The 25,712-nt window shown below is 48.0% G+C and overlaps 3 protein-coding genes across 5 annotated transcripts; 1 reads left to right on the forward strand and 2 right to left on the reverse strand.

Moving 5' to 3' along the window:
• Positions 1 to 1,588: 1,588 nt before the first annotated feature.
• Positions 1,589 to 3,530, reverse strand: scpp8 (secretory calcium-binding phosphoprotein 8). Of its 2 annotated transcripts, none has more exons than XM_076136944.1 (3): positions 3,250 to 3,530; positions 2,745 to 2,809; positions 1,589 to 2,423 (listed from the first exon to the last, which is right to left on the reverse strand). In XM_076136944.1, exons 2-3 carry the CDS (start codon positions 2,802 to 2,804, stop codon positions 2,028 to 2,030), a joined length of 456 nt encoding a protein of 151 aa, XP_075993059.1. In that variant the 5' UTR covers positions 2,805 to 2,809; positions 3,250 to 3,530; the 3' UTR covers positions 1,589 to 2,027. The 2 variants fall into 2 exon arrangements, with proteins under 2 accessions (XP_075993059.1, XP_075993058.1); XM_076136943.1 differs by having other exon boundaries at positions 2,745 to 2,826.
• On the forward strand, positions 2,825 to 23,751 carry LOC142987957 (uncharacterized). Of its 2 annotated transcripts, XM_076136942.1 has the most exons (6): positions 2,825 to 2,856; positions 3,897 to 4,067; positions 17,933 to 18,625; positions 19,804 to 20,070; positions 20,951 to 21,374; positions 21,474 to 23,751. In XM_076136942.1, exons 5-6 carry the CDS (start codon positions 21,055 to 21,057, stop codon positions 21,943 to 21,945), a joined length of 792 nt encoding a protein of 263 aa, XP_075993057.1. In that variant the 5' UTR covers positions 2,825 to 2,856; positions 3,897 to 4,067; positions 17,933 to 18,625; positions 19,804 to 20,070; positions 20,951 to 21,054; the 3' UTR covers positions 21,946 to 23,751. The 2 variants fall into 2 exon arrangements, with proteins under 2 accessions (XP_075993057.1, XP_075993056.1); XM_076136941.1 differs by lacking the exons at positions 2,825 to 2,856; positions 3,897 to 4,067 and having other exon boundaries at positions 15,056 to 20,070.
• On the reverse strand, positions 5,870 to 8,912 carry parm1 (prostate androgen-regulated mucin-like protein 1). The gene is made up of 4 exons (XM_076136939.1): positions 8,827 to 8,912; positions 7,250 to 7,858; positions 6,760 to 6,838; positions 5,870 to 6,322 (listed from the first exon to the last, which is right to left on the reverse strand). Exons 1-4 carry the CDS (start codon positions 8,855 to 8,857, stop codon positions 6,253 to 6,255), a joined length of 789 nt encoding a protein of 262 aa, XP_075993054.1. The 5' UTR covers positions 8,858 to 8,912; the 3' UTR covers positions 5,870 to 6,252.
• Positions 23,752 to 25,712: the final 1,961 nt, after the last annotated feature.

Raw genomic sequence — 25,712 nt, forward strand, 5'->3', positions numbered from 1 at the left:
GAGCATCTGTCCCAATGAGCTCCATGAATTGTCACATGATCACACAGCTCCACCTAGAGGCCGCACAGGGACGAGCAGGGCCTCCGCCAAGTCACACAGCTTCCATTTAGAAACACTAACAGTCTTTAATCTGCACCTACAGTGACATCATCTCTCCCCTTTCAATAAAGATCTATATGCAGAAATAATCCTGGTGGAATAATCTCACTGCACACAAACAAACACACAAACAAACACACATACAAACACACAAACACACAAACTAACTGACTTCCTGTGTAGATTGTGATGCGTTCAGGTCAAACAGGAGAGGAGAGCCAGCAGACGTGCAGCCTTGATGTCTACAGCAGCACTGCACAGCATTTAATCATCAGTTACCGTGACGATATGCAAATATACGAGTTCACTGTTCTCATGTTAGAGTCTTTATTTGTATTTAATTCAAGCTTTACTAACAAAGAGCGGCTTAGCTCACACACACACACACGCACACACACACACACACGCACACACACACACACACACACACACACAGCACACACACACACACACACATGCACACACACACACACACACACACACACACACACACACACGCTACACGTCCGTGTACTTTGTCCTGTGTTGTTCACTGTAATGTATCATATTGTATCATTTCTAAAATATTAATAGAATAAGTAATAAAAGTTCTTTTTCATAAAACGACTCAGAGGTTTTGTGGCTTCTTCTTCTTCTTTTTTTATTTTAATTTGATTCATTCAGCTTCTTTGTCTTCTTCTTCTTCTGACTGCACTTCCATGTTCTCCCTCGTTATGCCGGTAGGTGGCGCTGCTGTTCGCTCAGGCAGGAAAGAGTTCGACTCATTTCCGGTCTGGCGGCATAAACAAACTCACCTGAGACACAAACCAAGAGACGAGCAGACAAACTGAAGAGGAGGAGGAGCAAGACACAGGAGCGAAGGTGCTGTGCTGCGTTCAATGACTCAACACTTTATTTCTTATCTCAGGTCCATAAATCACGCAGATTTCTGAAATTTATCCAATCAATCAGTAAAGAAGCTTATAAGCATCAATACACGTGACGGCGCTACGCAATAAAGTCAATATGTAGAAAATAAAGCAGTTAAATAAATGTGGATAAGGGGAAAACAAAATTCTAGATAATTCATATATAATTGATGAAGTTCAGAAACACTGAGGAAGCTTCATGGTGTTTGTTTTGCATGAGTGATTGATCATCAGGCTTCATCTGGCAGCTTCACACTGCTGAAGCGCGTGCGTGTGAGCGGATCACGTGACCACAGCGGCGCCTACGGGTGAGCAGTCAAAGTGAAAGATGAAGACTTTGTTCGCTTCTTCATCAGTTTCCACTCCGTTTCTGCTCTGAATCAAGAAGAAAGCTCAGACCGGGCTCACTCAGGCTGTAGTTCACTGTGTTCACCACTAGATGGGGCTGAGTGAGTGATCAGCGCTGAACTGAAGAGGTCTCCTGTGTTTACACTCCAGCACAGCTGATCAACCAAAGACCAGTCTGTATCAATGAATGTGGATGTGAGGAAATCAGACCATGAGACACTTTAGTGAGGGAATCAAAGGAAACACAAGAAGTGTTCAACCATTTATGGAAAAAACAACAACTTTACAAACAAATACATACAAACAGACAGATGTGGTCCAGAGCAGCCAAAACAACAGACACACACACACACACACACACACACACACACACACACACACACACACACACAGACAGACAGACAGACAGACAGACAGACAGACAGACAGACAGACAGACAGACAGACAGTGTGATATATAGATTAATATAGTAAATAAGAGTAAATACTTTGAAATCCTGTTCCAGCTTTATACTTTACTTTCTTACTGGAGCTCTAATGTTCATAAATCTCTGAGAACATGACTCAGTCATAAAGTCTAAAGTTCTAAATGTAATTTGAATATCAGAAGTACGCGTCACCACTGTGTTGTCATAGTAACCAGCCTTGACAGGGCCGTGGTTGTAGACTTGTTCAGTTGTCTCCTCTGTTGTTGGTGATGACGACTATGGTGGGGATCTCCTCTGTGAAGCACTCAGTGGGCCCGGCGGTGCTGCTCATATCTGGATCTGGAGTGGGCGTACCTCCGTCTCCCCTAGAGACGGTCGTCATGGCTGTGGTGGGAGGGACCGGGGGCCTGGTTTGGTCGGTGAAAACCTCCTCAGATGACTCCTCTGAAGATTCCTGGGACTCTGAGGAGTCTGAGTCTGACTCCCAGGACTCTGAGGAGTCTGAGTTTGACTCCCAGGACTCTGAGGAGTCTGGGTTTGACTCCCAGGACTCTGAGGACCAGGACTCATTCATTTGCCTCCATGTGAGCGCGGCGTCTTTGTCTCTGATGTCAGCGTCCTGACGCTGGAAACGCCCGGTCTGTGGGAGGAACGCACAGAAAGAAACATGATGGGAGGAGAACGGCAGAGGAGGAGGAGGAGGAGCCTCTTCATCCTGTTCATCATGTTTCATTCTTCATGTCAAAGTTTGAAAACAGTGAAATCTAAAGCCTCAGGATGTTGAGATGTTAAATGTGTGTGGATTTGGACTGAACGTCTCCAGAGAGCCACAGAAATGTGTTGCAACATCTCTGTGCACTTCATTCCACCAAACACAACAAGAGAAACAACAACAACAACAACACAAGGAGAGCGAGGAGTGAGAGGAGGAGCGGTCTGAGCCCCTCTGTGTTCTGCTTACTGGTTTAGCTGAAGCTGCTGTGAGGGCGACGACCATGAGAGCAGCGGTCAGAAGCTTCATCTCCTCTGATGGGGGGTCGACTCTGACCAGGGGGGAAACCACAGAGATGAAGGTTAGACCACACACACACACACACACACACACACACACTGCAACATGAGGCCAGAAGAAGAAACCTCAGTTAATACTCAGTGCTTTGATTTACATTTATTTTATTATCAACTGAAGCTGTTAATTTAATTTAAAGTCAATAAGAAGAAGAAGAAGAAGAAGAAGAAGATCAAGAACAATGAACCTAAATGTCATATTTTACTCTTATCTGTTCACCCTCTAAATTCAAAAATGAAACCTTTCTTGTGAATGACTGAAGACATGAGGACACACGGTCTGACTGATTCATGGTTGCTATGGTTACATTGTTACTGTGTGATCCAAAGCCAATTCAATGAAAAGTAAAATTGCAAAAATAATCTGACACTAAGAGGTTAAACAAAGTGACACTCACCTCTGTTGTCCTCTGTTGTCCTCTGGTATCTCTGTTGTCTCTCTTGTCTCTCTTGTCTCTGTTGTCTCTGTTGTCTCTGTTGTCTCTCTTGTCTCTCTTGTCTCTCTTGTCTCTGTTGTCTCTCTTGTCTCTGTTGTCTCTCTTGTCTCTGTTGTCTCTGTTGTCTCTGTTGTCTCTTGTGCAGCAGATGTCTTCGCCCTGTGACCTCAGACGTCCTGCTCCAGTGGAATGTCTGTCCTCCATGTGTGTGTGTGTGCTTATATCTGTGCGGTGTGCAGGCTGGGCAGGGCCGTGATGGGGCGAGTGTTGGGCAAGAGGGGGCGGGGGGGGGGGGGGACAGGAAGTGTGAAGCCTCAGGATGCTGAGTCGGCCCAAAGCAGCAAAACAAGTCACCCAGGCAGCAGAGTGTGGAGTTTGATGCTCTATGCTGAGTCTTGTATCAGGAAGTTATCATTGCCATGGCAACAGCACCTAACGGTACAACAACCACCTTAGCAACCACCTAGAACACCAAAGCAACCACCTTTACAGCGGCCTGGAGCAGCACAGCAGCTCTGCACTGTTGGCTCCTCCATGCACTGAGCAAACTGAGGGACAACACCATGACCCGCGAGTCATCTTCTTCTTCTTCTTCTTCTTCTTTTTAGTGTTTTTCCCTAAAGGCTTCACCATCTTACTTCCCCCAAACTTTCCATCTTCTTGGTCCGATCCTGTGAATCATCGACCAGAGAGACCGGAGAGTTTCCACTGACAGGTCTGATGAATGTGGGCGGAGCCTGTGACGTGCTGGGACAGAGTTACTGGAGGAGATCAGAGAGGTGAGGTGGGCGTGGGCGTGTTGGCAGCAGGATGTGGGTTCATGTGTCACGTCGTTACTCAGGAGGATTCAGAGTGAAAACAATCCGAACATCGTTGGGAACTCCAATCAATGTCTCATCAATCAGTCCAGCTCGGGACTGTTTAGGTGTTTGTTTAGATGTCAGCAGACGGAGACATACATACACACAGACAGACAGACGGGTTGATGGGTCTGATGGTGTTGAGCAGTCTGTGGAATGTAACACCAGGATGAAAATGAACCCACACACTTGGATCAGGTGTGTGTGTGTGTGTGTGTGTGTGTGTGTGTGTGTGTGTGTGTGTGTGTGTGTGTGTGTGTGTTGCACACGAGCGAGCAGACAGCCTCTGAACTGATCAGACTGGAACCAGAACTAACAGCGTAACCATAGCAACCGATGCAAACAGCTGCACCAAACACTGCAGACTGTTTTTTTGGACATCTGTGTCCTGATGACACTGTGGCGTCTCCTTGTGGAGCCGTGTGAAGGGGCCGGCCTCAGGTCAGCTGACCAGGGGGTCTGTGAGGACCAGGGGGTAGACGCTCATCTGGACCAGTGAGAACGTGATCTATGCATTTCACCACTTTGTCCAGTCTAGGATCAGGCGAGTGTGTAGATCGATCCCAGCATGCACCTGTGCTGCTGTTCTGGTCAGTACATGAGGCTGTTTACACTCAGTGGGCTGATGAAGCAGCAGGTCGTGTGTTATCGTGCTTCATGTCTGCAGCTCCACAGCTGACTGCTGCCCCCTGCTGGGGACAAACAGAATGCAACAGAAACCCATCAGGACTGAAGAGCAGCTGAGGGAGAGAGAGAGAGACAGACAGACAGACAGACAGACTCTGTGGTGCTGCTGCTGCACACCCAGACTTCCTTTCTGTTTTATCTTCCTTTTCACCTTGACAAGTGCACCCCGCCCCCCCCCCCCCCCCCACCCCACACACACACACAGTTTCTTTTTACCCATAAATGAAACTGAGAATGCCTGAGTTTCACTTCTATCTGTTATTAACCCTAACCCCACCCCTGTGTGTGTGTGTGTGTGTGTGTGTGTGTGCTTGGTGTTGGTATTTAGAGGTTGATAATAGCAGTGCAGCATGAGGACCTGCCCCCCCCACCCCGCATCATTACTGAGCCTGACCAGCATTAAAGCCCAAAGCCGTAATCATGGAATATTACACAGTTACAGATGTAACAGGATGAAGATGACGTCAGGAGTAAACCATGAGCTTTGACTCTAATGACCGTGTGACACGGTTGTCACGGTTATTTCAGGGCAGCAGAATGAGCAGGGTGTAAAACGTTTCCTGCTCCGCCTCCATAATGTGTTGATGCAGCGCCACCTACAGACACAAAGTGAGCCTGAAGGCCACAGAGCAAAGATGGATGAAGCTAAACAGGCTTCAGGCTTCAGGCTCGTAGGGTGTTCAGAGGCAGAATGTGACTAAGTGTGTGTTAGAGTGTGTGTGTGTGTGTGGGTGGAGGGGAGAGAACAGAGGCAGGAAAGGAGGATTTCATGGAGAAAGCTGGAGAAAGGCCTGAGTTGACGGGTGTGTTATTAAACATCCAGCCTGGTGAACAATCCTCACATCTGCTGCTTTTATTTGTGCCGCCAGGTTTTGAATCCGTAATTACAGTTTACATGCCGCCTCCATGTTGCACAAGACTCTGTGCGTGTGCGTGTGTGTGTGTGTGTGTGTGTGTGTGCGTGTGTGTGCGTGCGTGGGTGTGTGTGTGGTCAAGACTCACCCTGCTCTCCAGTCAGTGACTCACTTTATTGTTTTATGACTCGTTGCACAAACCAATGAAACATCATATACACACCACAAATATGTTCAAAGCATCTAAACTGTCACATGCTTCAGAGCTCCACTGTAAACAAAACTGCATTCAATATTTAAACGTCACCAAACAAACATTAAAGAAGAGCTGAGAAGTTTATCAGCCTAAAATACCTTCAATACGATTTCAGGCTTTTTAAAATTCTACCTGAGAAAAGAATCAGAAGTTTGAACATGAAAACATTTAGGTTGCTGGGTCACACACACACACACACACTCACTCACTCACTCACTCACTCACTCACTCACTCACTCACTCACTCTCACTTTCTGCTTGCTCACAGGTGTGGGGGGAGGAGGTCAGAGGTCAAGCAGGTCAGAGGTTAAGGGTCATACATGGGGTTGTTGAAGTTTGTGCCGTAGTCGTCCCGCAGGCGGCCGTAGGATGAACGCCTAGGAGGGAAACAAAGTGTTTATTATTGAGTCATGAAGGACGGATAGTGAAGGCTGAGATGATATGAACGTAAAGATAAATAAATCCTTCCTGTGTTTGTGTTTACAAACATCTCCAGTGTGAGGAGCAGACAGACAGATGGACAGACAGACGGACAGATGGATCTCCGTTCCTCTGTCCTCACAATGGGAACACAAACTTTACAGGTCATTGACTTCTTATTCTAATCAGCTGTGAACCATAAAGCAGAGGATGCTGCTGGAACTGAGAGGAACAGGAAACTGATACTTACCGCACTTAAAGCTCCGCCCACGCCCTTATATGGGCCCTGACCTACTTTACAACGTTTTACAACCTGTTCTCTTAAACTGTAATCAGCGATGAGTTGGATTATCAGTGTGTGTGTGTGTGGAGGTGACCGGAGCGCCACACTCACCTGAACTTGAAGTAGTACACGCCCCCTAGAGTGAAGATGACCAAAGTGAGGAAGAAGAGCACAATGGCCACAACGCTCGCTAGAGAGAGAGAGAGAGGCAGTCAGACTTAAGCCTTAAAATGACCTCTATATTCATCAGTGTTTGACCTTTGACCTCTGTTTTTATCAAGCATCACCGTCTCATTAATGAGTCAGAGCTCACGAGCAGATGGATGGAAACACCCTCTGGTTGTGCTTTTATAGAAATGTTAATGAGTAACTTGCATATCAGATATTATTATGCGTGTAACTCCATAAAACAGCCCCACTACAAGGACCAATCATCTCACAGTGTTGAGCCAATGGTTGGTGGTTCCCTCACTGCTTGTGATTCTGCGGTACAGAGGAACTGAACGCCTCAGGGTCCAGTATGATGGAGACGCCTGTAGGGGGCGCTGCTGTGGATCAGACCATGTGAGGATGAGTAAAGCAAAACAAGATCTCTACAAACCTGCGCTCAGAGGTTCAGACTTGTGTGCCTCCTGTATCTCTGTGGTGCTGCCCCTGGTGGTGGTGGTGGTGGTTGCAGTGCTGGTGGTTGTGGGGTTGGTGGTGGTGGTGGTGCTAGCTGTGGGTGCCAGGGTTGTGCTGGGGTTGAGGGTGGTGGTAGTTGTGGGTTTCAGGGTTGTGGTGGTGTTAGTTGTGGGTGCCAGGGTTGTGGTGTTAGTTGAGGGTACCAGGGTTGTGGTGTTAGTTGACGGTGCCAGGGTTGTGGTGTTAGTTGAGGGTACCAGGGTTGTGGTGTTAGTTGTGGGTGCCAGGGTTGTGGTGTTAGTTGTGGGTGCCAGGGTTGTGGTGGTGTTAAACGGAGACTCTGTTGCAATGGTTGTGTTGGTTGTTGTAGAATCCGTATTATTGGGGGAGTTGGTTGGATTTGTATCGGTGGTGTTGAGGACAGACGGGGTGGTTTGGTTCGGCCCCGTTGTTTGGATGCTCCCAGTGGTGAGGTCATCGGTGGTGTTTGGAGGCGTGGCAGCTGTAGGGGGTGGAGCTATCTCTGTTGATGCTGGCGGTGCAGATAGAGACGGTTGTGCTGCTGAAGCACAGCAGAGCAGCAGGCCTGCAATTCAAGTAAACCTTACTTACTGCCCACAAGTCAAGTCCAATCCAATTACAATAACATTTAGCTGAAGTCAATGTGAGAAGGCTTCAGTCCAAGTCCAAGTCAGCTGGAAGGTCCTCACGTTGCTCTCTTACCTTATTTGAGACAAGCTCAAGTTAAAGCTCAAACAAGCCTCAAATCATCACCCCGAGTCCTTTGAGACAAGTCTAAGACCAGTCTGAACCAAGTCTAAGACCAGTCTGAAGCAAGTCTGAAGACCCCGGAGAGAGGTCCAAATCAAGTCTCAAGTCAGCTGTCCAGTTATCCAATCAAACTCAAATCAAGTCTAAGTCTTTACTACTTTATTACTCTTACAAAGTTATTTACAATAAACTCAGGTCTAAAACCAGAAGTCTGATCCCTCACATTTCAAGACTAGTTCTGCCTCGGGTCAGAGACGAGTTTCAAAGCAACGACTTCTAGCCAAGTGAGACACGGTCAGGTCTGTTATGATTAGAGTCCAATAAATGTCCAAGTGGAGTCTAAAGTCACAGACAAGTCCTAACCCTAACTCAAACATATTGAACAAGTTCATGTCTTCAAACTACACTGCACAGTATTTGTTAATAATCAAATCATTCCTGTCCATACTGTGAACAATGTGTGTGTGTGTGTGTGTGTGTGTGTGTGTGTGTGTGCATGTTTCTTCTACTGTATTCCAGTAAAGAAGCAATCCCACCACGTTTGGGGTTTCTCAAATGAAGCAGTGAACTTTTCAGACTGAAACTGAAACAGCAGCCACAAACAGTTCAACCACGGCCAACATGTAAACTGTAGGTGGTTAAATCATCTTAACTTTACCATTTACTTTACTTTGCTATTTTTTCAGTGTAGCCGTATGTGAATGTGAGGAATGGGAGTTGAATGGCGAGCAGCAGGTGAGCGTGTGTGTGTTTCTTACATGTGAGCGTGTGTGTGTTACTTACATGTGAGCAGAGTCTGCGTGCTGCCTCCCATGTTGTTTCCTGTTCCAGTGCGGCAGCTGTTTGCTCTCTGTGCTCTGCTGTAGTGTGGCTGCTCACAGCGGGAGGTGACTGATTATATGAGCCAGGGGGCGGGGCTAAACCGGGGCGGGGACGTGAGTGAGTCACTATTCAAACCAGGGCGCCGCCAAATGTTATCAACCGGTTCCATGTTTAACTGTTCTTGTTTTTTACACCTGCACACTTCAGATAAACAACGTTGTGTCATTTATAACTGAAGGAGGAAGGCAGGAAGTGAAGCCACATAAGCATGAGCAGGTAGAAGTTGTGTGTGTGTGTGTGTGTGTGTGTGTGTGTGTTTGAAGCTTCTTAATGACTGTGTTTAGTCCATAGACAACCACTCAGACCAGGCTGCCACTAGATGGCAGCAGAGACTAAGGACAGGACAGCAGCCTTCAAACTAAAACCCTCTCCCTCTGGATCTGGATCAGGAGTATCTGGATCTGATGGTCAGAACTTTGGTCTGTGGGGGTTTGTGGTCTGGCATTTGTTGCAGTTTTTGGACTGATCTATTCAGTTTAAAAGCTGGATGTTGTACTCGTGTGTGTGTGTGTGTGTGTGTGTGGCTTTATGTGCAGTGTTCAGTCTGGTCCTGTACTGATGACATCATACCAGCAGAGGGCAGCACCTCCATTCAGACTGAGACCTGTGAGTTCAACTCCACACTAAATAATACCAGGAAAATGATGTAAATATAAACTGATGTTATTAAACAGGGAGGCTCATTCTGTGGCTCAAAGGGTGGCACAGGCCCACACATGGACCAGAAGAGTGGGAGAGGAACAAATAACTGTGATGAAGGACCTGATTAGTTGATTGATGGATATTCAGCTCATGGGCTTCTTTATAAACATCAACATTCCTACTTTCAATGTTCATGAATCTCAGTCCTCTCAGGAGAATATCCAGAAAAAGAAGGTATTGTTGTATTATTGTGATTGTTGATTATTGTGATTCTACACGCGTGATCACCCAACCCTCACATGTCCTCGTGTTCATGTGAAGGCTGCAAGTATACAAATACTCACTGCAGTTTTCACTTTGTCCAGCAAGTGGCAGAATCACATCAATAATGTAGGTTTATATACAACTATGGCACAAATGAACTCCATGTGTTGTGAAGTACAGACTTACAAACCCTGAAGAAACCACTGAATGAACCGGGAGGTGAGGTAACGCACCTCACACACCTCACACACCTCACACACCTCACACACCTAACACAGCTAACACCACCTAACACAGCTAACACAGCTAACACAGCTAACAACAGACCTATGACATCAGAATCAACATCAAATAAGCATCGTCTCAAAAATACAAGTCTTTGTCTGCTTCCTGTCCTCTCTGATAGGTCAAGATGCCTTTTACATATTTCCTTCCTTCCTTCCTTCCTTCCTCCTTCCTTACCCTTTCCTTCCTTTCTTCCTTCCTCCCCTTTTTCCTTCCTTTCCTCATTCCTTTACTGACACTTTCCTCCTTTTTCTCCTCCATATATTCTCTCCATCTCTCTTCCTTTCATCCTTAATTCCGTCTAAAACAAGGAACATTCAGAATTCCAGTGTTGTACTCCAGCGTAAAGACCCAAGTATTCATGTACATGTGAAGCCTGAATAATATGTATATCCATTTAAAAGGAATGTGTTAGACAGTGAGTACTGAGAGGAAATCATAATGGACACACATCCAGTAGAAATAGAATAAAGTTAGTAGATCATGTAGATTAATGAGCTGGAGGTCCTTGAACGTGTGCTGAGGCAGCTTGGTCCTGGTTTGAGTCTTTAAGTCAGTTATGACCTGGAGACCCTGAACTCACCCTGCTGCAGGCTGATTGGCTCATTAAGAGAGAGAGAGAGAGAGAGAGAGAGAGAGAGAGAGGTACAGGTCTTCTTTCTATCTTTATTTGATGAATTTCTTCTTTCACTTTCCTTCCTTCCTCCCATCGCTCCTTCTTCCTTGGGCTTGGAGCGTTTAGGACCTTTAGGTTTAGCTCAGCCTTTATTGTATGTTTGCGGTTGCCATGGTGAGACTTGATGAAGTTGATGCTCCGAAGGACTTTGGGCGAATAGAACCTAAGATGAGAATGTGGCGCGTGTGTGTGTGTGTGTGTGTGTGTGTGTGTTTGTGTGTGTGTGTGTGTGCGCGTGTGCGTGTGTGTGGTTTCTGTGGAGGTTGATCTGGAGCCCACGCTGTCATTATGACTTTTTTTTATTTTTTTTTATTTTATCTAATTGAACAGAGGAGGCGTCGTCTCAAACACAAAGAGACTGAAACATTAAAGGGATTCTCAGGTGCCACTCCATCGATGTAATAATGGGGGTAATTATCCCCCGAGTGGAGAGAGAGGCTGCTGGGAAACGGAGCGCTTGATTGAAGCCGGAGTTTAGCCACCAGGGCAGAGGTGTGTGTGTGTGTGTGTGTATGTGTGTGTGTGTGTGTGTGTGTGTGTGTGTGTGTGTGTGTGTGTGTGTGTGTGTGTGTGTGTGTGTGTGTCAGGGTTATCATAGCCTTTAGTATGAAGATGTAAACTAGGTATTTAAACGTCATTATGAAGAGAAAAACAAACAATAACAAAGCCCTGCTGCTGCCCCCTGCAGGCTGAAGTGTTCATTATGGAAAAGAGCCAAACCCTTCCTGTGTGCACATGACTTCCTGTTTAGGGAGGAAACGTCACAATATGATGTTCAGAAGGTTAGGAACAAGTTTTAGTTTTTATGTCATGAAACAAAATGATAAATAAATGAAAAACATCTATTTTAATAAAAAGGCTGAAAGTAAAGGAGCCAGATTATGAAATGAGTCAAACATATGAAGTCACATAGATGAAAAAGAGCAGGTCACCATGGTTACAGCTGTGTGTTAGTGTAAGGGATGAGCGCTCACACAGCTGTGTGACCTCTGAGTGTCTCATGTTGTTGCTCTCTGCAGTGATACAGCAGCAGCGTCTCCACTTAACGAGCCGCTGACCTTTCAGTCACAATCCAGACGCTCACATTCTGGGATTTGCATTTATATTGACGGGAGGAATGCCTTGATGGAAGCGGCGGTGGCGGCGGCGGCCTGGACACGGGCAGATGAAATGACACACTGCCTCATCTGGACACCTTCTGGTCTCATCAGCAGACAGAACCCAGACGCAGGTTTTATTGGTAGGGTTGAAGCCTCGGAGGTCTGGCTGAAGATTGGGGTCCATGTGATGATGATGATGATGATGATGATGATCAATCAGCAGCTGAATGAAGCATCAGTGTGTGTAATGTGTTTGATCTAAACTGAATGAATGTTTCGGTCTAACCAGACACGTGTCAGCTGGCTCAGCCTTGGCAGAGGTATGAGCCCTGCTGCTGGAGGCTCAGGTTGCATTTCTGTGGATCACTGTGACACTAAAAAGCTCCTTTGTTGAGATGAGATGAGGCTGCGATAGAAGCTACTGCATCGCTTTAAGTAAGTGTGTGTGTACAGAAGAACACACACACACACACACACACCCAAGCTCTGCGAAAACATGAAAGACACAGACTGTGTCCAAGATCAAAGCTCTCGTCTTTCAGTTAGTGGACTCGCCTCGCGGTAACAAACCTACTTTTGAAGCCACCAACGCGTTTCCTGTTCCTGTTTCCTCTCAACATTAGAAAGTAAAAAGCTCCGTGTTCTCCAGGAGAACCTGGAGGGTTTGATTTGTTCTGATCATTAGACACAATACACTCATTCACTTGAGCTGTGTGTGTGTGTGTGTGTGTGTGTGTGTGTGTGTGTGTGTGCGTGCGTGCGTGTGTTTGTGTGTGTGTCACTATAACCTTGGTCTCAGCAATGAAACAGCTACATCGCAATATGGTTGGTCAAACTTGCCTCTGCCAGGGAGGATCCTGTCTGTCTGTCTGTCTGTCTGTCTGTCTGTCTGTCTGTCTGTCTGTCTTTCTGTCCCCACTCTGACTTGTCTGTTAATGTGACGTCTCTGTGTGAGTTGAGTTTGATGAGTTGATGTTCTGGAGTCATTATTGTAATCAACCTTAAATCATTTTTACATCTTCTGTCATGTGGATGCCTTTGTTTTGTCTCTGGGGACAAACGAAGGAGTCGTCCTCTGTTTGTCTCTGTGTGACTTTGGCTCTGGAGGCTGCAGGCTGAAGCCTCCTGAGCCGCAGCTGGGCCCAGACTGTGACCCTGCAGAGACCGGCTCACATGTGGGGACACGAGGGGCGGAGACAGAGACAGAGACAGAGACAGAGACAGTTTAGCAGCATTAGACTAACGTGTTGGGAGGCCAGAGCATCCAGAGCGTCAGACAGCATTCTCGCTCCACCGCCTGGTGCCTGGGAGACGTAAACGCTGGCGTCTCGTCTCCAAAGTGCTTTTCTTTCTGTGCACCTTTCAATTGAGGTGAGATTAGATTGAACGCTGACGGGGACGACGTGTGGAATGTTTGTGTACATTTCCCAGCACAGCCTCTTCAGCAACACACACACACACACCGCCACATCGTTAGGGCCGCCGCGCTCTCTCTCTCTCTCACACACACACACACAAACACACACGTAGGAAATGGCAGGGACACTCAGACGGCACACGGCGGCCGCAGCAGCACAGATGACTATCATCACCCTGCATCTTCTAAGTATTCCAACTCAATCAGAGGTGATACAAAAGGCCTGATCAGCGCTGACGAGCCGCCTCTCCACCGCTCTTCTTCCTCCTCCTGCTGATTGCAGCTATCACTGCGGCGGGGGCGAGATGCTGTCTGATAGCTCAGATGAGCCCGTCTCCCACGTCTGAGGTGATGTCCCCCCGCTAGCCGCCGTACATAAACACCTCAGTGTGAATGTGAAATGTAGTGCTCTTCACCTGCTTCACTGTCGCCATGTGAGCCACAATCAGAGAGGAAAGTCCACGGTTTCTCTCCACCAGTTAGAGAACAATGACCAAAGATGTCTTATTAGCTATTAGCTTATTAGTCATTTGCTCACAGGATGTTGTTTGCAGGATCTTTGTATTAGTCGTTATTATACAAAGGATGATGTTCTAACCTTTATGTTTGTTATGGACAAGATGTGTGTATTAGACATATTTAAACAATATTATAAAATTCTGATCACCATCTTTGACTTGACTGTTGAACTGTAAAGTTTGACAGCGTTGCCACGGCGATAAGGAGATGATTGAGGCTGTAAGCTGGATCAGTCAGATCTCACAGTGGAGGCGTGTCCATGTGCTCCATGGGCCGGCCTGCTGTGGTTCTGTGCCGGTCCAGACCGGGTGGACTTGGCCACGCCCCTACAGTGAGACTCAATAACAACTTCAATGAGCAAACAAATGCATTATTTCTAATAGTTAGTCTTCAGTTATATAGTAACTAGTTTAGCTAACGTATCAAACAGGTGGATGGACGGAGGATCTCACCTCTGTTTGTCTTTGTGTCCTGACGTATCGTCTGTGATGCTGACAGTAGCTGACATTGGTGATGACAGCGTAATTAGCAGTCGGTGTGAATCTGGAGGCTCAGAGGGCGAAGCAGAGTGCAACAAGGGAAACCCGAGGGATGGCAGAGAGCGTGACGGGCAGACGGCAGCGTTTGAACCCTCAGTCAAGCCTGAGCTGAAGGGCTGACAGGGAGACAGACACACACCAGTGGAGATGTTCTTTTGGTTCTTCTCCAAGAAGTTGTTAACACTCATGTTACACGCATGTGCCCAGATAATGATATTGTGTTTTCACCCCCGTCAGTCTGAAGAGAAGTGCGTGTGTGTGTGTGCGTGCACGTGTGTGTGTGTGTGTGTGTGTGTGTGTGTGTGTGTGTGTGTGTGTGTGTGTGTGTGTGTGTGTGTGTGTGTGTGTGTGTGTGGAGTTACTGCTTCATGTTCTGCTCTGAGGGAGAGAAGGACAGACGAGGACCTGCATGCTAAGAAGTCTGAGCGCAGTAATAAGTTGGTGGATGTCTGCATACTTGCCTGTTACTCTGAAAGAAAAGTAACTAACTACTTTATGAAGAGAGGAGCTTGGCTGCAGCTTAACTACTTTAAATCATGAGTAGGTGGGAAAGCTACTGTAGTGATTTTGTCTTTGCTAAATGAAACAGGAGCTCTGTCCTCAGCGGAGAGCAGCTGGTCTCTGTCACTCACTGACTGAAGCTTTCTGGAGTCATGGCCTCGTTCCTCCACACTGACCTGAGGACAAATCTGCCTTTTTGCACATCGGTCATTGATCCCAGTCTGAGCTTGTTTCTCTAATTGACCATATTAATCTCAGAGTGACTCAGAGATCACCAGAGCTGATCTGTGCTCCCGTGGCAACCGCCGTCACATCACTGTGATGATGAAGACGCTTCTACTCATTAATGGACATCATGAAGTGACTGAAGGACGAGAGCAGAACCCTGAAAGAGAGAGAGAGACAGACAGACAGACAGACAGACTATCTAGGGTGTGGCCTCCGTCTGTGACTCCTGCAGTTTCTTGTGATCTTCAGGTTGAAATGAACAAACTGGATGAAGACTCTTGACTCTGATTGTTCTTCCTCCTCCCGTGTCTCTTCTGGCCTGCAGGTCACTCGTATGGTTTCATCTTTAACACGTGTGCACTCTCTCCAGCTTGTGTTTGCCTCTCTGGGGACTGAATGGTCTTAAATGGAAGCACTTACCCTCGTTTCTCATCTCTCGTCTCTCGTCTTGTCTCTTGTCTGGTCTCGTCTCGTCCCTCGTCTCTCCCATGTTCCCACTGTCAGCTCCTGTTTGTCCATTCTGATCATTATCAACCTCCAACATGACCCACATTTGACTAAATGTCTGTTTCCACACGTTCTAGTGGCATAATCCTGCAATTCTGTGTAACCATGGCGACTAAAAGCATATGACTTTTCGTCTTTGTCAGAACGATTATCTCAGAACATTTACACGTCCGCTCCACGCAGGAGAAGGTGCAAAATGAAAGATTTAAAAAGGCCAAAGTAATGAAAACATGCAGCCAGACGAGAAGCAGCAACTCCTCTGTTTCCCCTTTAACACCTCATATCAGTTTAAGTGTGTCTTATAGTTTGGGACGCCGGTGGTCACCATGCCGTTTAGTAGTTCAACATCATCATCATCATCATCATCCCTGACTGCATTTCTGCATTATTTCTGTACTTGTGTCACAAAAACCATCTGGGAGAACGAGAACGTGAACGTGAACGTGACCGTGAACGTGAACGTGAGGTGTCTGATGAACAATCGTCTCCTTCGTCACTTCACTGACACCCTTCAGACTCTCTGAGGATGGCTCACATCTCATCTGACCTCCCTGCAGGTTTTGCTTCACGTGGCTCTGGGACATGAGCGGCCTGCAGGTGGGCGGAGCCTCCAGTGTCCTCAGCGACACAAAGGCCCGCCCCTTATTATCAAACACATCAGAAGCCGTGAAAGAGGACTGGATGTTTGCTTTACTTCCTGTTTGGCGTCTGTAATCTCTCTAAGTGTGTTTCATATATGAGGTTTGTAAATAAGAGCTTCTGTGTTTGTCAGAAAGTTAAGTGGAAGTTAAAGCAGACAGAGATGAAGAGTTCAGACCAAAGCAAACAGGAAGGAATCAGATCAAGGACAAATCCAGACTCTGACCTCCAGCATGAATATGGAGATCAGCCTCAAACTGATGAAACTGATTGAGCTGTTGTGTGATGAGTGTGTGTGTGAGTTGTTAAGCCTTCAGTTAGACGCTAATGAGAGGCTTTGAACCCACAGAGCGTCCCTGCACTCAAGACAAACCAGATCTGACACCAGCATCCACACAGCTGAATCTGCTCCTGTAATACACGCCAGACCTGAGCTCAGGGTTAGACTCTCCTCGTGCTCACTGACTCTGACTCTCCCTGAGCTCTGACGCTCCCTGAGCTCTGACTCTCCCTGAGCTCTGACTCTCCCTGAGCTCTGACGCTCCCTGAGCTAGCAGGTATCCCTAACTCCCCTGTAAGTATGTGGGCCTTGGTTTTGTGTTGTTTATGTTGCAGGATCTCTGCACATGTAAGTTTCAGTTCCATCATGTCGTGTGTGTTTGTGAGGATCAGAAGGCGATCAGACTGAAGTTCTCCCTCATGTGTCACCTTCTTACTCTCATTTCTTGAAACTTAAGTTTTGGCGTTGTTCTGTTACGGGGGGGGCGGGGGGGGGGGCAGTTTCTGTCGACCAATCAGTGTTGTTCTTTCTCGCAAGCGCCTCTCACTTCCTGGACCTCTGGAGAGCACCGGCCGTGAAGAAGAGGCTAAAAATACCAGCGGCTGTGGGGACAAACTGGGCCGTGGCTCCTTGGTGGTCCTGTGGTGTGGTAGCTTATGGACCTGTGTGTGTGTGTGTGTGTGTGTGTGTGTGTGTGTGTGTGTGTGTGTGTGTGTGTGAGGTGTTAAATGTACAGCTCCATACTGTGACCGCCGGGACGTGCAGTCATTATGAGGCGAAAATTGTAGAGTACAGCATTCTGCTGCTGACCAGGTACTCTGAGTGTGTGTGTGTGTGTGTGTGTGTGTATGTGTGTGTGTGTGTGTGTGTTTTATGAGCAGAAGATTAAATTCTTCTCTGGTTTTCCAATTTCTGTCCAAACATCCGATGATCATCGTCGAGTGTCCTCAAGGCCCGTTTTCTCCTTATGAGTGTGTGTGTGTGTGTGTGTGTGTGTGTGTGTGTTGGTTCATACACTCCTCACCACTGCAATGACGTCAAGTCATCAAATCCTCGTCCCTTTATGATCTGACCCCTCTTCCTTCTCATCGTTTCTTCCTCTTTATTTCTTCTTCGTCTTCTTTTCCTCTTCTCTCACTTTTTGTCTCGTCTTCTTCCCTCTCTCTTCATCCCTTCTTCTCCCTCTCTCTTCACTCCGTCACTTGTTTCCTTCATTTGCCCTTCTGTCCTTTCTTTTCCTTCCTTCTTTTGATCATAGTCGAGTCAATAACCTTCATAATGATGGGCTGCTCTCTCTCTCTCTCTCTCTCTCTCTCTCTCTCTCTCTCTCTCTCTCTCTCTCTCTCTCTCTCTCTCTCTCTCTCTCTCTCTCTCTCTCTCTCTGTGTGTGTGTCTGGACCTGTGGGGCAGCCTGGGATCCGGGTCAGAATCTGCGACCCTGTGCTGTCTGCCGTGGAAAACAGATCTGACAGCTGGAAGCTCCAGGACACGGAGACACACACACACACACACACACACACGTGGAGAGCAGGGAGACGAGGAAGACAGACAGCCAAATGTCTTCTTCCAGCATCTGAACCTTTTCATCGTGCAGCTTCCTGTCTCAGAGATACACGAGCTAAACTATCTATACACACACACACACCCGTGGTGATGTGTGTGTGTGTGTGTGTGTTTGGTGGACGGCCGGTGGAAGAGTACTTAAATGGCTGCCAATAGCCTTCAGTCGCAGTGAGGAGACAGAAGGCCAATCAGCTGCCTCCTTCAGCCGCCCGCTCGCTGCCTCGCCGCTCAGAGCTTCGCCTCTTCACCTTAAGGACTCAGGAATACATTTACATCCTGGGCATCATTAACCGGAAGACCGGAGCGTCTTCAGCCGCCGTCTGTAGTCCAGAGTGATTTAGCTTTACATTACAATGCACAAACAGAAGCCATGTGTGGATGAAGATGTGATGGAGAGGAAGATGAGCAGTAAACATGGAGCTGCTCTTCATCATGTTCCCTCTCTAACAGAGCAACGAGCCTGGGCAGGATCCTGATGACATCATGTTCTACTGACAGCATCCAGACAAACAGCTGAGTGAAGGAACTAGAGTCACCATGGTAACTATAGGCTGAGAGCCCAATATGGCCTCTACACGGACCACAGCCCACCTCTACGTCCTGCTGACACACACTCTCACACACACACACACACACACACACATAAACGCACACACACACACACACACACACACTCTCAGGTAATAATAAACTAATTGAAAACTCACAATTCAGACACTTATTCCTCTTATTTCTGTTGTGATTCTCGCAGCAGAGCAGCCTGTGAGTCTCCCCACACACACACACACACACACACACACACACACACACACACACACACAGTGGTGCGTCTGATAACAGATCTTTTAATATTACTTTCCAATAAGAGTGTGGCGTGTGAGGAAGCAGGGATATTGACTGAGAGGTGAGAGTTTCTCCTCCTCGTCTTGGCTCAGCCTCAGAACTTATTAGACAGATAAATGAGGGCGGGCCGTGCGTCTCAGTCGGCTCGTGTCGTTCAGTCTGCGTCCTCTCAATGCCGGCTCCATCAGATAGCGAGCAGCCTTTCACTGCCGCCGCCCTGCATCTGTTAAGCGCTCGGGCCGCCTCGCCTCCTCTTGGCACGTGGCTCCACTCTGAGACGCTCGGACGGGAAAGTCTCTGAGTCTGGAGCTGCTTTTGTTCCGCTTGTGCGGTCAGAGACGTTTTCTCCAGATGAAGCTGATCTCTGAGCCGGAGGTCAGGCTGCGGACGCACGGCTGCTCTCTGCTCTGGTTCCTCTGTTTGTCAGAGTGACGCAGCCTGCCACGCCCTCACAGCTCTGAGGCTCTGCTCCTGTGTAGCAGCTGGTGTGATGTGATGATGAGGCTCTGTGAGCTCTGGTCCCAGTCCAGCCCTACGTTCACCTCTTTGGTCCTAACGTCCCGCCAGTCAGCACAACTTGGACCATCAACCTGAGGGAACCGACCCCCAGTTAGGCTGCAGTGATGCGGGTCTGGACCTGAAGGCCTGAGGCTGCAGTGGCCCCATAGCACGTTAGCATTAGCGCTAACAAGCCCCCACACATTCACTCACTCACATTAAAGCTTCAGTTGGGTTAGGGTTAGGGTTAGGGTTAGGGTGTGTGTGTGTGTGTGTGTGTGTGTGTGTGTGTGTGTGTGTGTGTGTGTATCTGTGTGTGTGTGTTTGTGTCTGTGTCTGTGTGTCTGTCTCATTCAGTCCCTGTCTCAACTCTGCAGTCTTTACAAAAGAGAACTCCTTAAAGACAGCAAAGACAATCGCTCCCTAAGTCCTCCCTGACCAGCTTCCTGTAACCATGGGGACCAGAGGCGCCCTCCAATCAGACCAAAGTATTGTGCACAACAGGGAAGTGCTCAGTTTCCTGCTGTTTGCACCGACTTCCTCCCATTGGAGTGCTGGGATTCTCCAGTTTGTCCTGGAGAGCAGCAGAGCGGCGATCGCTCTGTGATGAGCAGAGTTCTGTCTTCACACCAAACTGGGATGAAGTAAGTTACAAAACTTTATTTTTGATTTCCCAACAAATAGAATCAGATGTGTCTCTTTACAGCGTCAGAGTGGTTTCTGATTCATGTCGTCGTGGCTACAGATCTGTTCCTTCCTTCTGTCATCGTCACATTCCCTCATGTTTTAACCCATTTGTTTAGAGATGTGGTGACATCTTCCAGGGTTTCTACCATCATGGAGAACCTGGAGGTGTGTCGCTGAATGTGTTGGTGTTCCTGCACTGTGGAGTCGTTCTGATGGACTTCCTCATGCTAAGAGTCCAGTCCAGTGCAGATTAGATCACATGTTTAAACCGCTCAGCTCCTCTGAGCCTCGGAGCACAGGGGGGCGGGGCTGGAGGTCTTTTTTTTTTTGACTCAAGTAATCTACCTTTGCATTCTGGGAGGCAGTGGCTCAGTGGGTAGAGCTTCCGCTTGGGAACCGGAGGGTCGCTGGTTCGAGTCCCTGCCGAGGTGCCCCTGAGCAAGGCACCGAACCCTCAATTGCTCCCCCCTCTGCGAAGGGTGGTCGTGTATTGCAATGTAAGTCGCTTTGGATAAAAGCGTCTGCCAAATGATCGTAATGTTATGTAATGTAATTCTCAAGAAGATTGTCTCTGAAAAACAATTCAGAGTAAAGATTCTGCTGCTGCCCAACTTTTGAACTACTTAGACTTCCTGGAAATCCGCCCTGGAAGTCTTGGGAAGTCAGCCGGTTGCTAGGAGATGGGCTCTGGCTCTTGTGGTTCTTTCTGTGCTAGGGTTTGTTAGACTGGAGCTCTAGCTGAAGCTGCAGGAGAACATACATGGGAATAGAACAGAGAAAAAGGTGTAGACACCCTCAGTTTGCTCCTGGAATAATTCAGGCAGTTTTGTGTTACAGATCATCAGACATTTAAAGCCACCTGAGGCCCCTTGGTACCGGTCCATGGAGCACTAACGAAGGTCCAGATCTGTGCGGTACAAAGCGGATCTACCCGTGCAGAGATGCAGGTCGGTCCTCAGGTCACCAGCAGCTCTTCTTTCCAGATCCCAGCCCAGCCCGAGCCTGCTGTGGCATTCAGGAGCGGTCCCCCCATCCTGCTGGACAGCATCCCGCCTCTCCTGGCCCGGGGCATCATTAACCCTAAACGCGGGATGGAGGAGCCCCCCCAGCCTCCGCCGCCCCCCAGCCCCGCCGGGACCTGCAGCTCACCGGGGATGAAGTCGTGCTGGAACCTGGATGTGAGGGTGGCTCTGATTCTGGTGACCCTAGCTGGGGCTCTGATCCTGTTCCTGCTGTACCGCCTCCTACGGCTCAGACACAGGTACTGCATCATGTACACGTGTAACCCGTCCTGTTGCCATGGTGATTTGTGGTGTCCTCTCCTGCTGACGTGTGTGTGTTCTGGTTGTGTGTGGTTCAGATTGAGGCTGGCTCGAGCGAGACACGCCCTGGAGTACAACAGCTTCTACCACAGCGCCACCTACAGGCTCAAAGATGTGGCCCGCCTGCCTCAGGAGCTGTCCGTCAAGAATGGAACTGTCACTGAAGTGACACTGCCGATCCAAACGGTGACCGCGGTGACACCCACCGCCACCATCACACCCCTGCTGCCGCCGCCGCCGCCGGTCTCCCTGCCACCTCCACTGCTGCTCCACCCTCCCCCTGCACTCCTTCCTCCTCCCCCCCGCCCTCCCCCTCCTCCCTCTGTCCCTGCCACGCCCCCTCTCCTGGTGCTCCCTCTCATCCACACTACGCCGCCCAGCCCTCACCTGTCCTGGGGCGCCTGTTCGGATGCAGATGTGTACTCCAGGATCGGAGCGTTCCGGCCCTCCAGGCTCTCCAGTCTGTCCAGCCAGAGCACAGTCATCCTGTTTGAACACTCCTCTGTTTGACACACGGGGGGCCGACGTGTCCTCACAGATCCAGACTGCATGTAGGACACCTGTCACTCAGAGCGGGACTGTGGACACTTTGTCACGTATACATGTTGGCATTCCCAGTATCGTTCAGTCTCCAGCTCACACCAACATCTAACTCACCTGCATCTGGATCAGAGCTGCACATCTAATCAATCACTCACATGCTGCTGCTGCTGCTGCTGCTGCTGGGGTCTTTGGGGGCCGTGGAGAAAGTGAGGTCCTCTCTAGCTTTACTATGAACTCATTGTTTCCTCAAATGGGAGGCATTTCCTGAGATGCTTGTTCCAGGGTAGAGTTTCTCTCTCTCTCTCTCTCTGTCTGTCTGTCTGTCTGTCTGTCTGTCTGTCTGTCTGTCTGTCTCTCTGTCTCTGTCTGTCTGTCTGTCTGTCTGTCTGTCTGTCTGTCTGTCTCTCTCTCTCTCTCTCTCTCTCTCTCTCTCTCTCTCTCTCTCTCTCTCTCTCTCTCTCTCTCTCTCTCTCTCTCTCTGCCAGTGTGATGCTCATGTTGCTCTGTGTTTGCTTCTTCTGCTTCCTGTTCTGAGTGTTGTACCTGAACACAACGTGTCCAGCCATCAATCAGCAGCTCTTCAGACTAAACACAGATGATTTGCTGTGTATTTGCAACTTTGTTACCAAGTGAAGACAAACTGTGTTATGTACAGATTCCTCTTCCTCTTCCTCTTCCTCTTCCTCTTCCTCTTCCTCTTCCTCTTCCTCTTCCTCTTCCTCTTCCTCTTCCTCTTCCTCTTCCTCTTCCTCTGCCACAGGACAGATGAGATTTGTCTCAACAAACTGTTCAGCCCTCTTCAGTATACCACAGTTTGTTTGCCCATGTGCTCATGAACGTTTGTGGCGTGTGTGTGTGTGTGTGTGTGTGTGTGTGTGTGTGTGCGTGTGGTTGAAAGGAGAGACCCTTGCTGCCTCTTCATCCTCTTCCTCTCCGCTCTGCTGCCAGGCCTTGGTCTCCACACTAAAAGCCAGCTGATTGAATCTGTGTGTGTGTTTGCTGCATTGTCTCTTAATTGGTTGTGAATCCAGCAGGGAAGACGCTGGAACAATCAACCACAGCAGCAATTATCAGGAAAAGAGAAGTGAACCCTGTGTGTTTGTGTTCTCATATGAATCCAAGGTTTTCATCTCAAAGTGTTATCTGTGTGTCTGTAACACTGATTACAAAGCTTCATGCAACGCTCCTCAGTGTGTTTATGTGTTTATGTGTTAGAATGAGACGAGCAGCAGAGTTCACACCACCTCACACACACACACACACACACACACACACCAGTCCAATCAACCTGTGGCTCTGAATGACGTCAAAGGGTTAAATACTGTGCTGATTCAGTGTGTTTGTCTGTCGTGTGTGTGCAGACGTTGACTAGCATGAAGTACGGATGCAGATGTATGTTTATGTGTTTGTTTTGGTGAATCTGAGGCTCCAGTGTCCCAGCAGCTCTGCACTCACAGCAGCTCTGCATGCTAAGTGCCTCTGTCCTGGTGTGCTTTGCTCATCAGAGAGGAAATGGACGGATCGTGTGTTCCTCTGAGCTCAACACTAACAACTAAAGAGAGGGATACAAGTCAGCACTTAGCATCCTCAATTTAAAGATCAAGACTGCATTTCAACTAGAAAAGAAAAAGCTCCAAACTTTTCTCAAGGACCAAAACTAACTCTGTTATTATCCAAAGAATATGAGAGATCTAAAGCCTCCTGGCAGCAGAAGGCAGAAGGTAAACGACTCCTGTCCGTTTGAGTTAGAATGGATTTTCCAATCTCTGTCCTCTCTGAATAAAGATAAAGATAATAAAGAATGGAACGATGACCAGAAGGGAACAGAACCACAGACAGCAGCAGAGTCCAGGAGCTCCGTCACACCTGAGGGCAGCAGGGCAGGCCTGAGTTACTGTCCCCCTCTGTAACTGTAACTCTGTCCGTCTGTGCGTGAGAGGGACAGAGAGAGGAGGAGGTGAAGGAACACCTGCAGGACAACAAACACTTTGTTTGTTTGATGTCTGGCTGACATGACTTCATGTCTGAGCCAACAGCATCACAGCACTGACACCTGCTGCAGGACGGACAGGAGAGGAGGAGGAGGAGGAGGTCGAGCTGCAGGACGGTGAGGAGGAGGAGGAGGAGGAGGTCGAGCTGCAGGACGCTCAGGAGAGGAGGAGGTCGAGCTTTAAGCAAACTAAAGCCACACAGCAGTATTGTGTAGTATCTAACAGTGTAAATGTGCTTTGTTCTGTTGTAGATCATAGTTACAAACTGAACAAGGTGACCTCTTAAGTCGCTCCAGTCACGTCCGATAAAGTCAAAAGTCAAATTTCAGTTTGAACGCACGACCTTTAGTATCTGAGGTTTCAGTGACTTCTGCCCCAGGTAAAGTTTTAGTCTACGTCTGGATCACTGCTGTGACTCTGTGCTCCTCTGTGCTGCTCCTCTGTGCTGTGACTCTGCTCCTCTGTGCTGTGACTCTGTGCTCCTCTGTGCTGTGACTCTGTGCTCCTCTGTGCTGTGACTCTGTGCTCCTCTGTGCTGTGACTCTGTGCTCCTCTGTGCTCCTCTGTGCTGTGACTCTGTGCTCCTCTGTGCTGTGACTCTGTGCTGTGACTCTGTGCTCCTCTGTGCTGTGACTCTGTGCTGTGACTCTGTGCTCTTCTGTGCTGTGACTCTGTGCTGTGACTCTGTGCAGCTCCTCCCTCAGTGCAGATCAGGTGAGGCAGGTGTATTTGCTCTCCACTGAGCTGTTGGCTGGTGTTTGTCCTGCAGCGCCGCCTGTGTCTTCCTGCTGTCACACACATGAGGACGCAGCCTCTCACCGGCTCACAGGAGCAGAAACACAACCTCAACCTCCTCACCTCTCACATCAACGCCACACTGCAGCCCCTGGAGTCACAGCTGATCAAGAAAACAGCACTGGACCACCGACATTCATGCTTTGTTCATAATGAAATGAAATAATAATAAGAATCTTTAGACATTATTTAAAAACATACAAATAAAATAAATGCAAACTTTACTGATGAATGTATCATAATGATCATTCTAAAGGAAATGTTATTATTAACTGATATGAACATAATGGGGGGGGGTCCATCCTCACTTTGTCACATAATCAGTTTTAATCGTTTCTTTCATTCATTGTTCACAGCAGATGTGAACTAAAGCACATAGGTGTGTGTGTGTGTGTGTGTGTGTGTGTGCCAGCTGTGCAGCCTTTCATCAGGTAATCGCCCCCCATATGTCGCTATGGTGACCGCCTCTCCAGCGTCCATCTGTGTGATGATTCAGAGCGTTTAAAGGCGGAGTTCTACGTCATGATGTGACGGAGGAACACACTCTGGAGCTCCTCTGAGGCGGGCTGAGGTCACTGAGCCTGATCATGACTTTATACAAGCAAACCAGACAACAGATTGGTAAAATAGGAAAATACAAAAAAATATGAAGTTATTTCAGAAATGATTTGTGACTTTATTTGAAGGATGAGTAGAATTTTCTTGAATGAGGTTGAAATTCTTTTTAATCTTACTGCTAGCTGAGTGTGTGTGTGTGTGTGTGTGTGTGTGTGTGTGTGTGTGCACTGTAATAATAATAATAATAATAATAATAATAGTTATAATAATGCATTTTATTCACAGGGAGCTTTATATTTCATTTACATGTTTAGGTTGTGTTTATTTGCATTAGCAGATGACAGCAGGAGATGTGATGACATCATTGCCATGCTTTCGTTGTGCGTGTGT

The sequence above is a fragment of the Genypterus blacodes genome, unplaced genomic scaffold, assembly GCF_046128005.1.
Source record: "Genypterus blacodes isolate CSIRO-AG114 ecotype Tasmania unplaced genomic scaffold, CSIRO-AGI_Gbla_v1 ptg000287l_1, whole genome shotgun sequence".
NCBI classification, from domain to species: domain Eukaryota; kingdom Metazoa; phylum Chordata; class Actinopteri; order Ophidiiformes; family Ophidiidae; genus Genypterus; species Genypterus blacodes.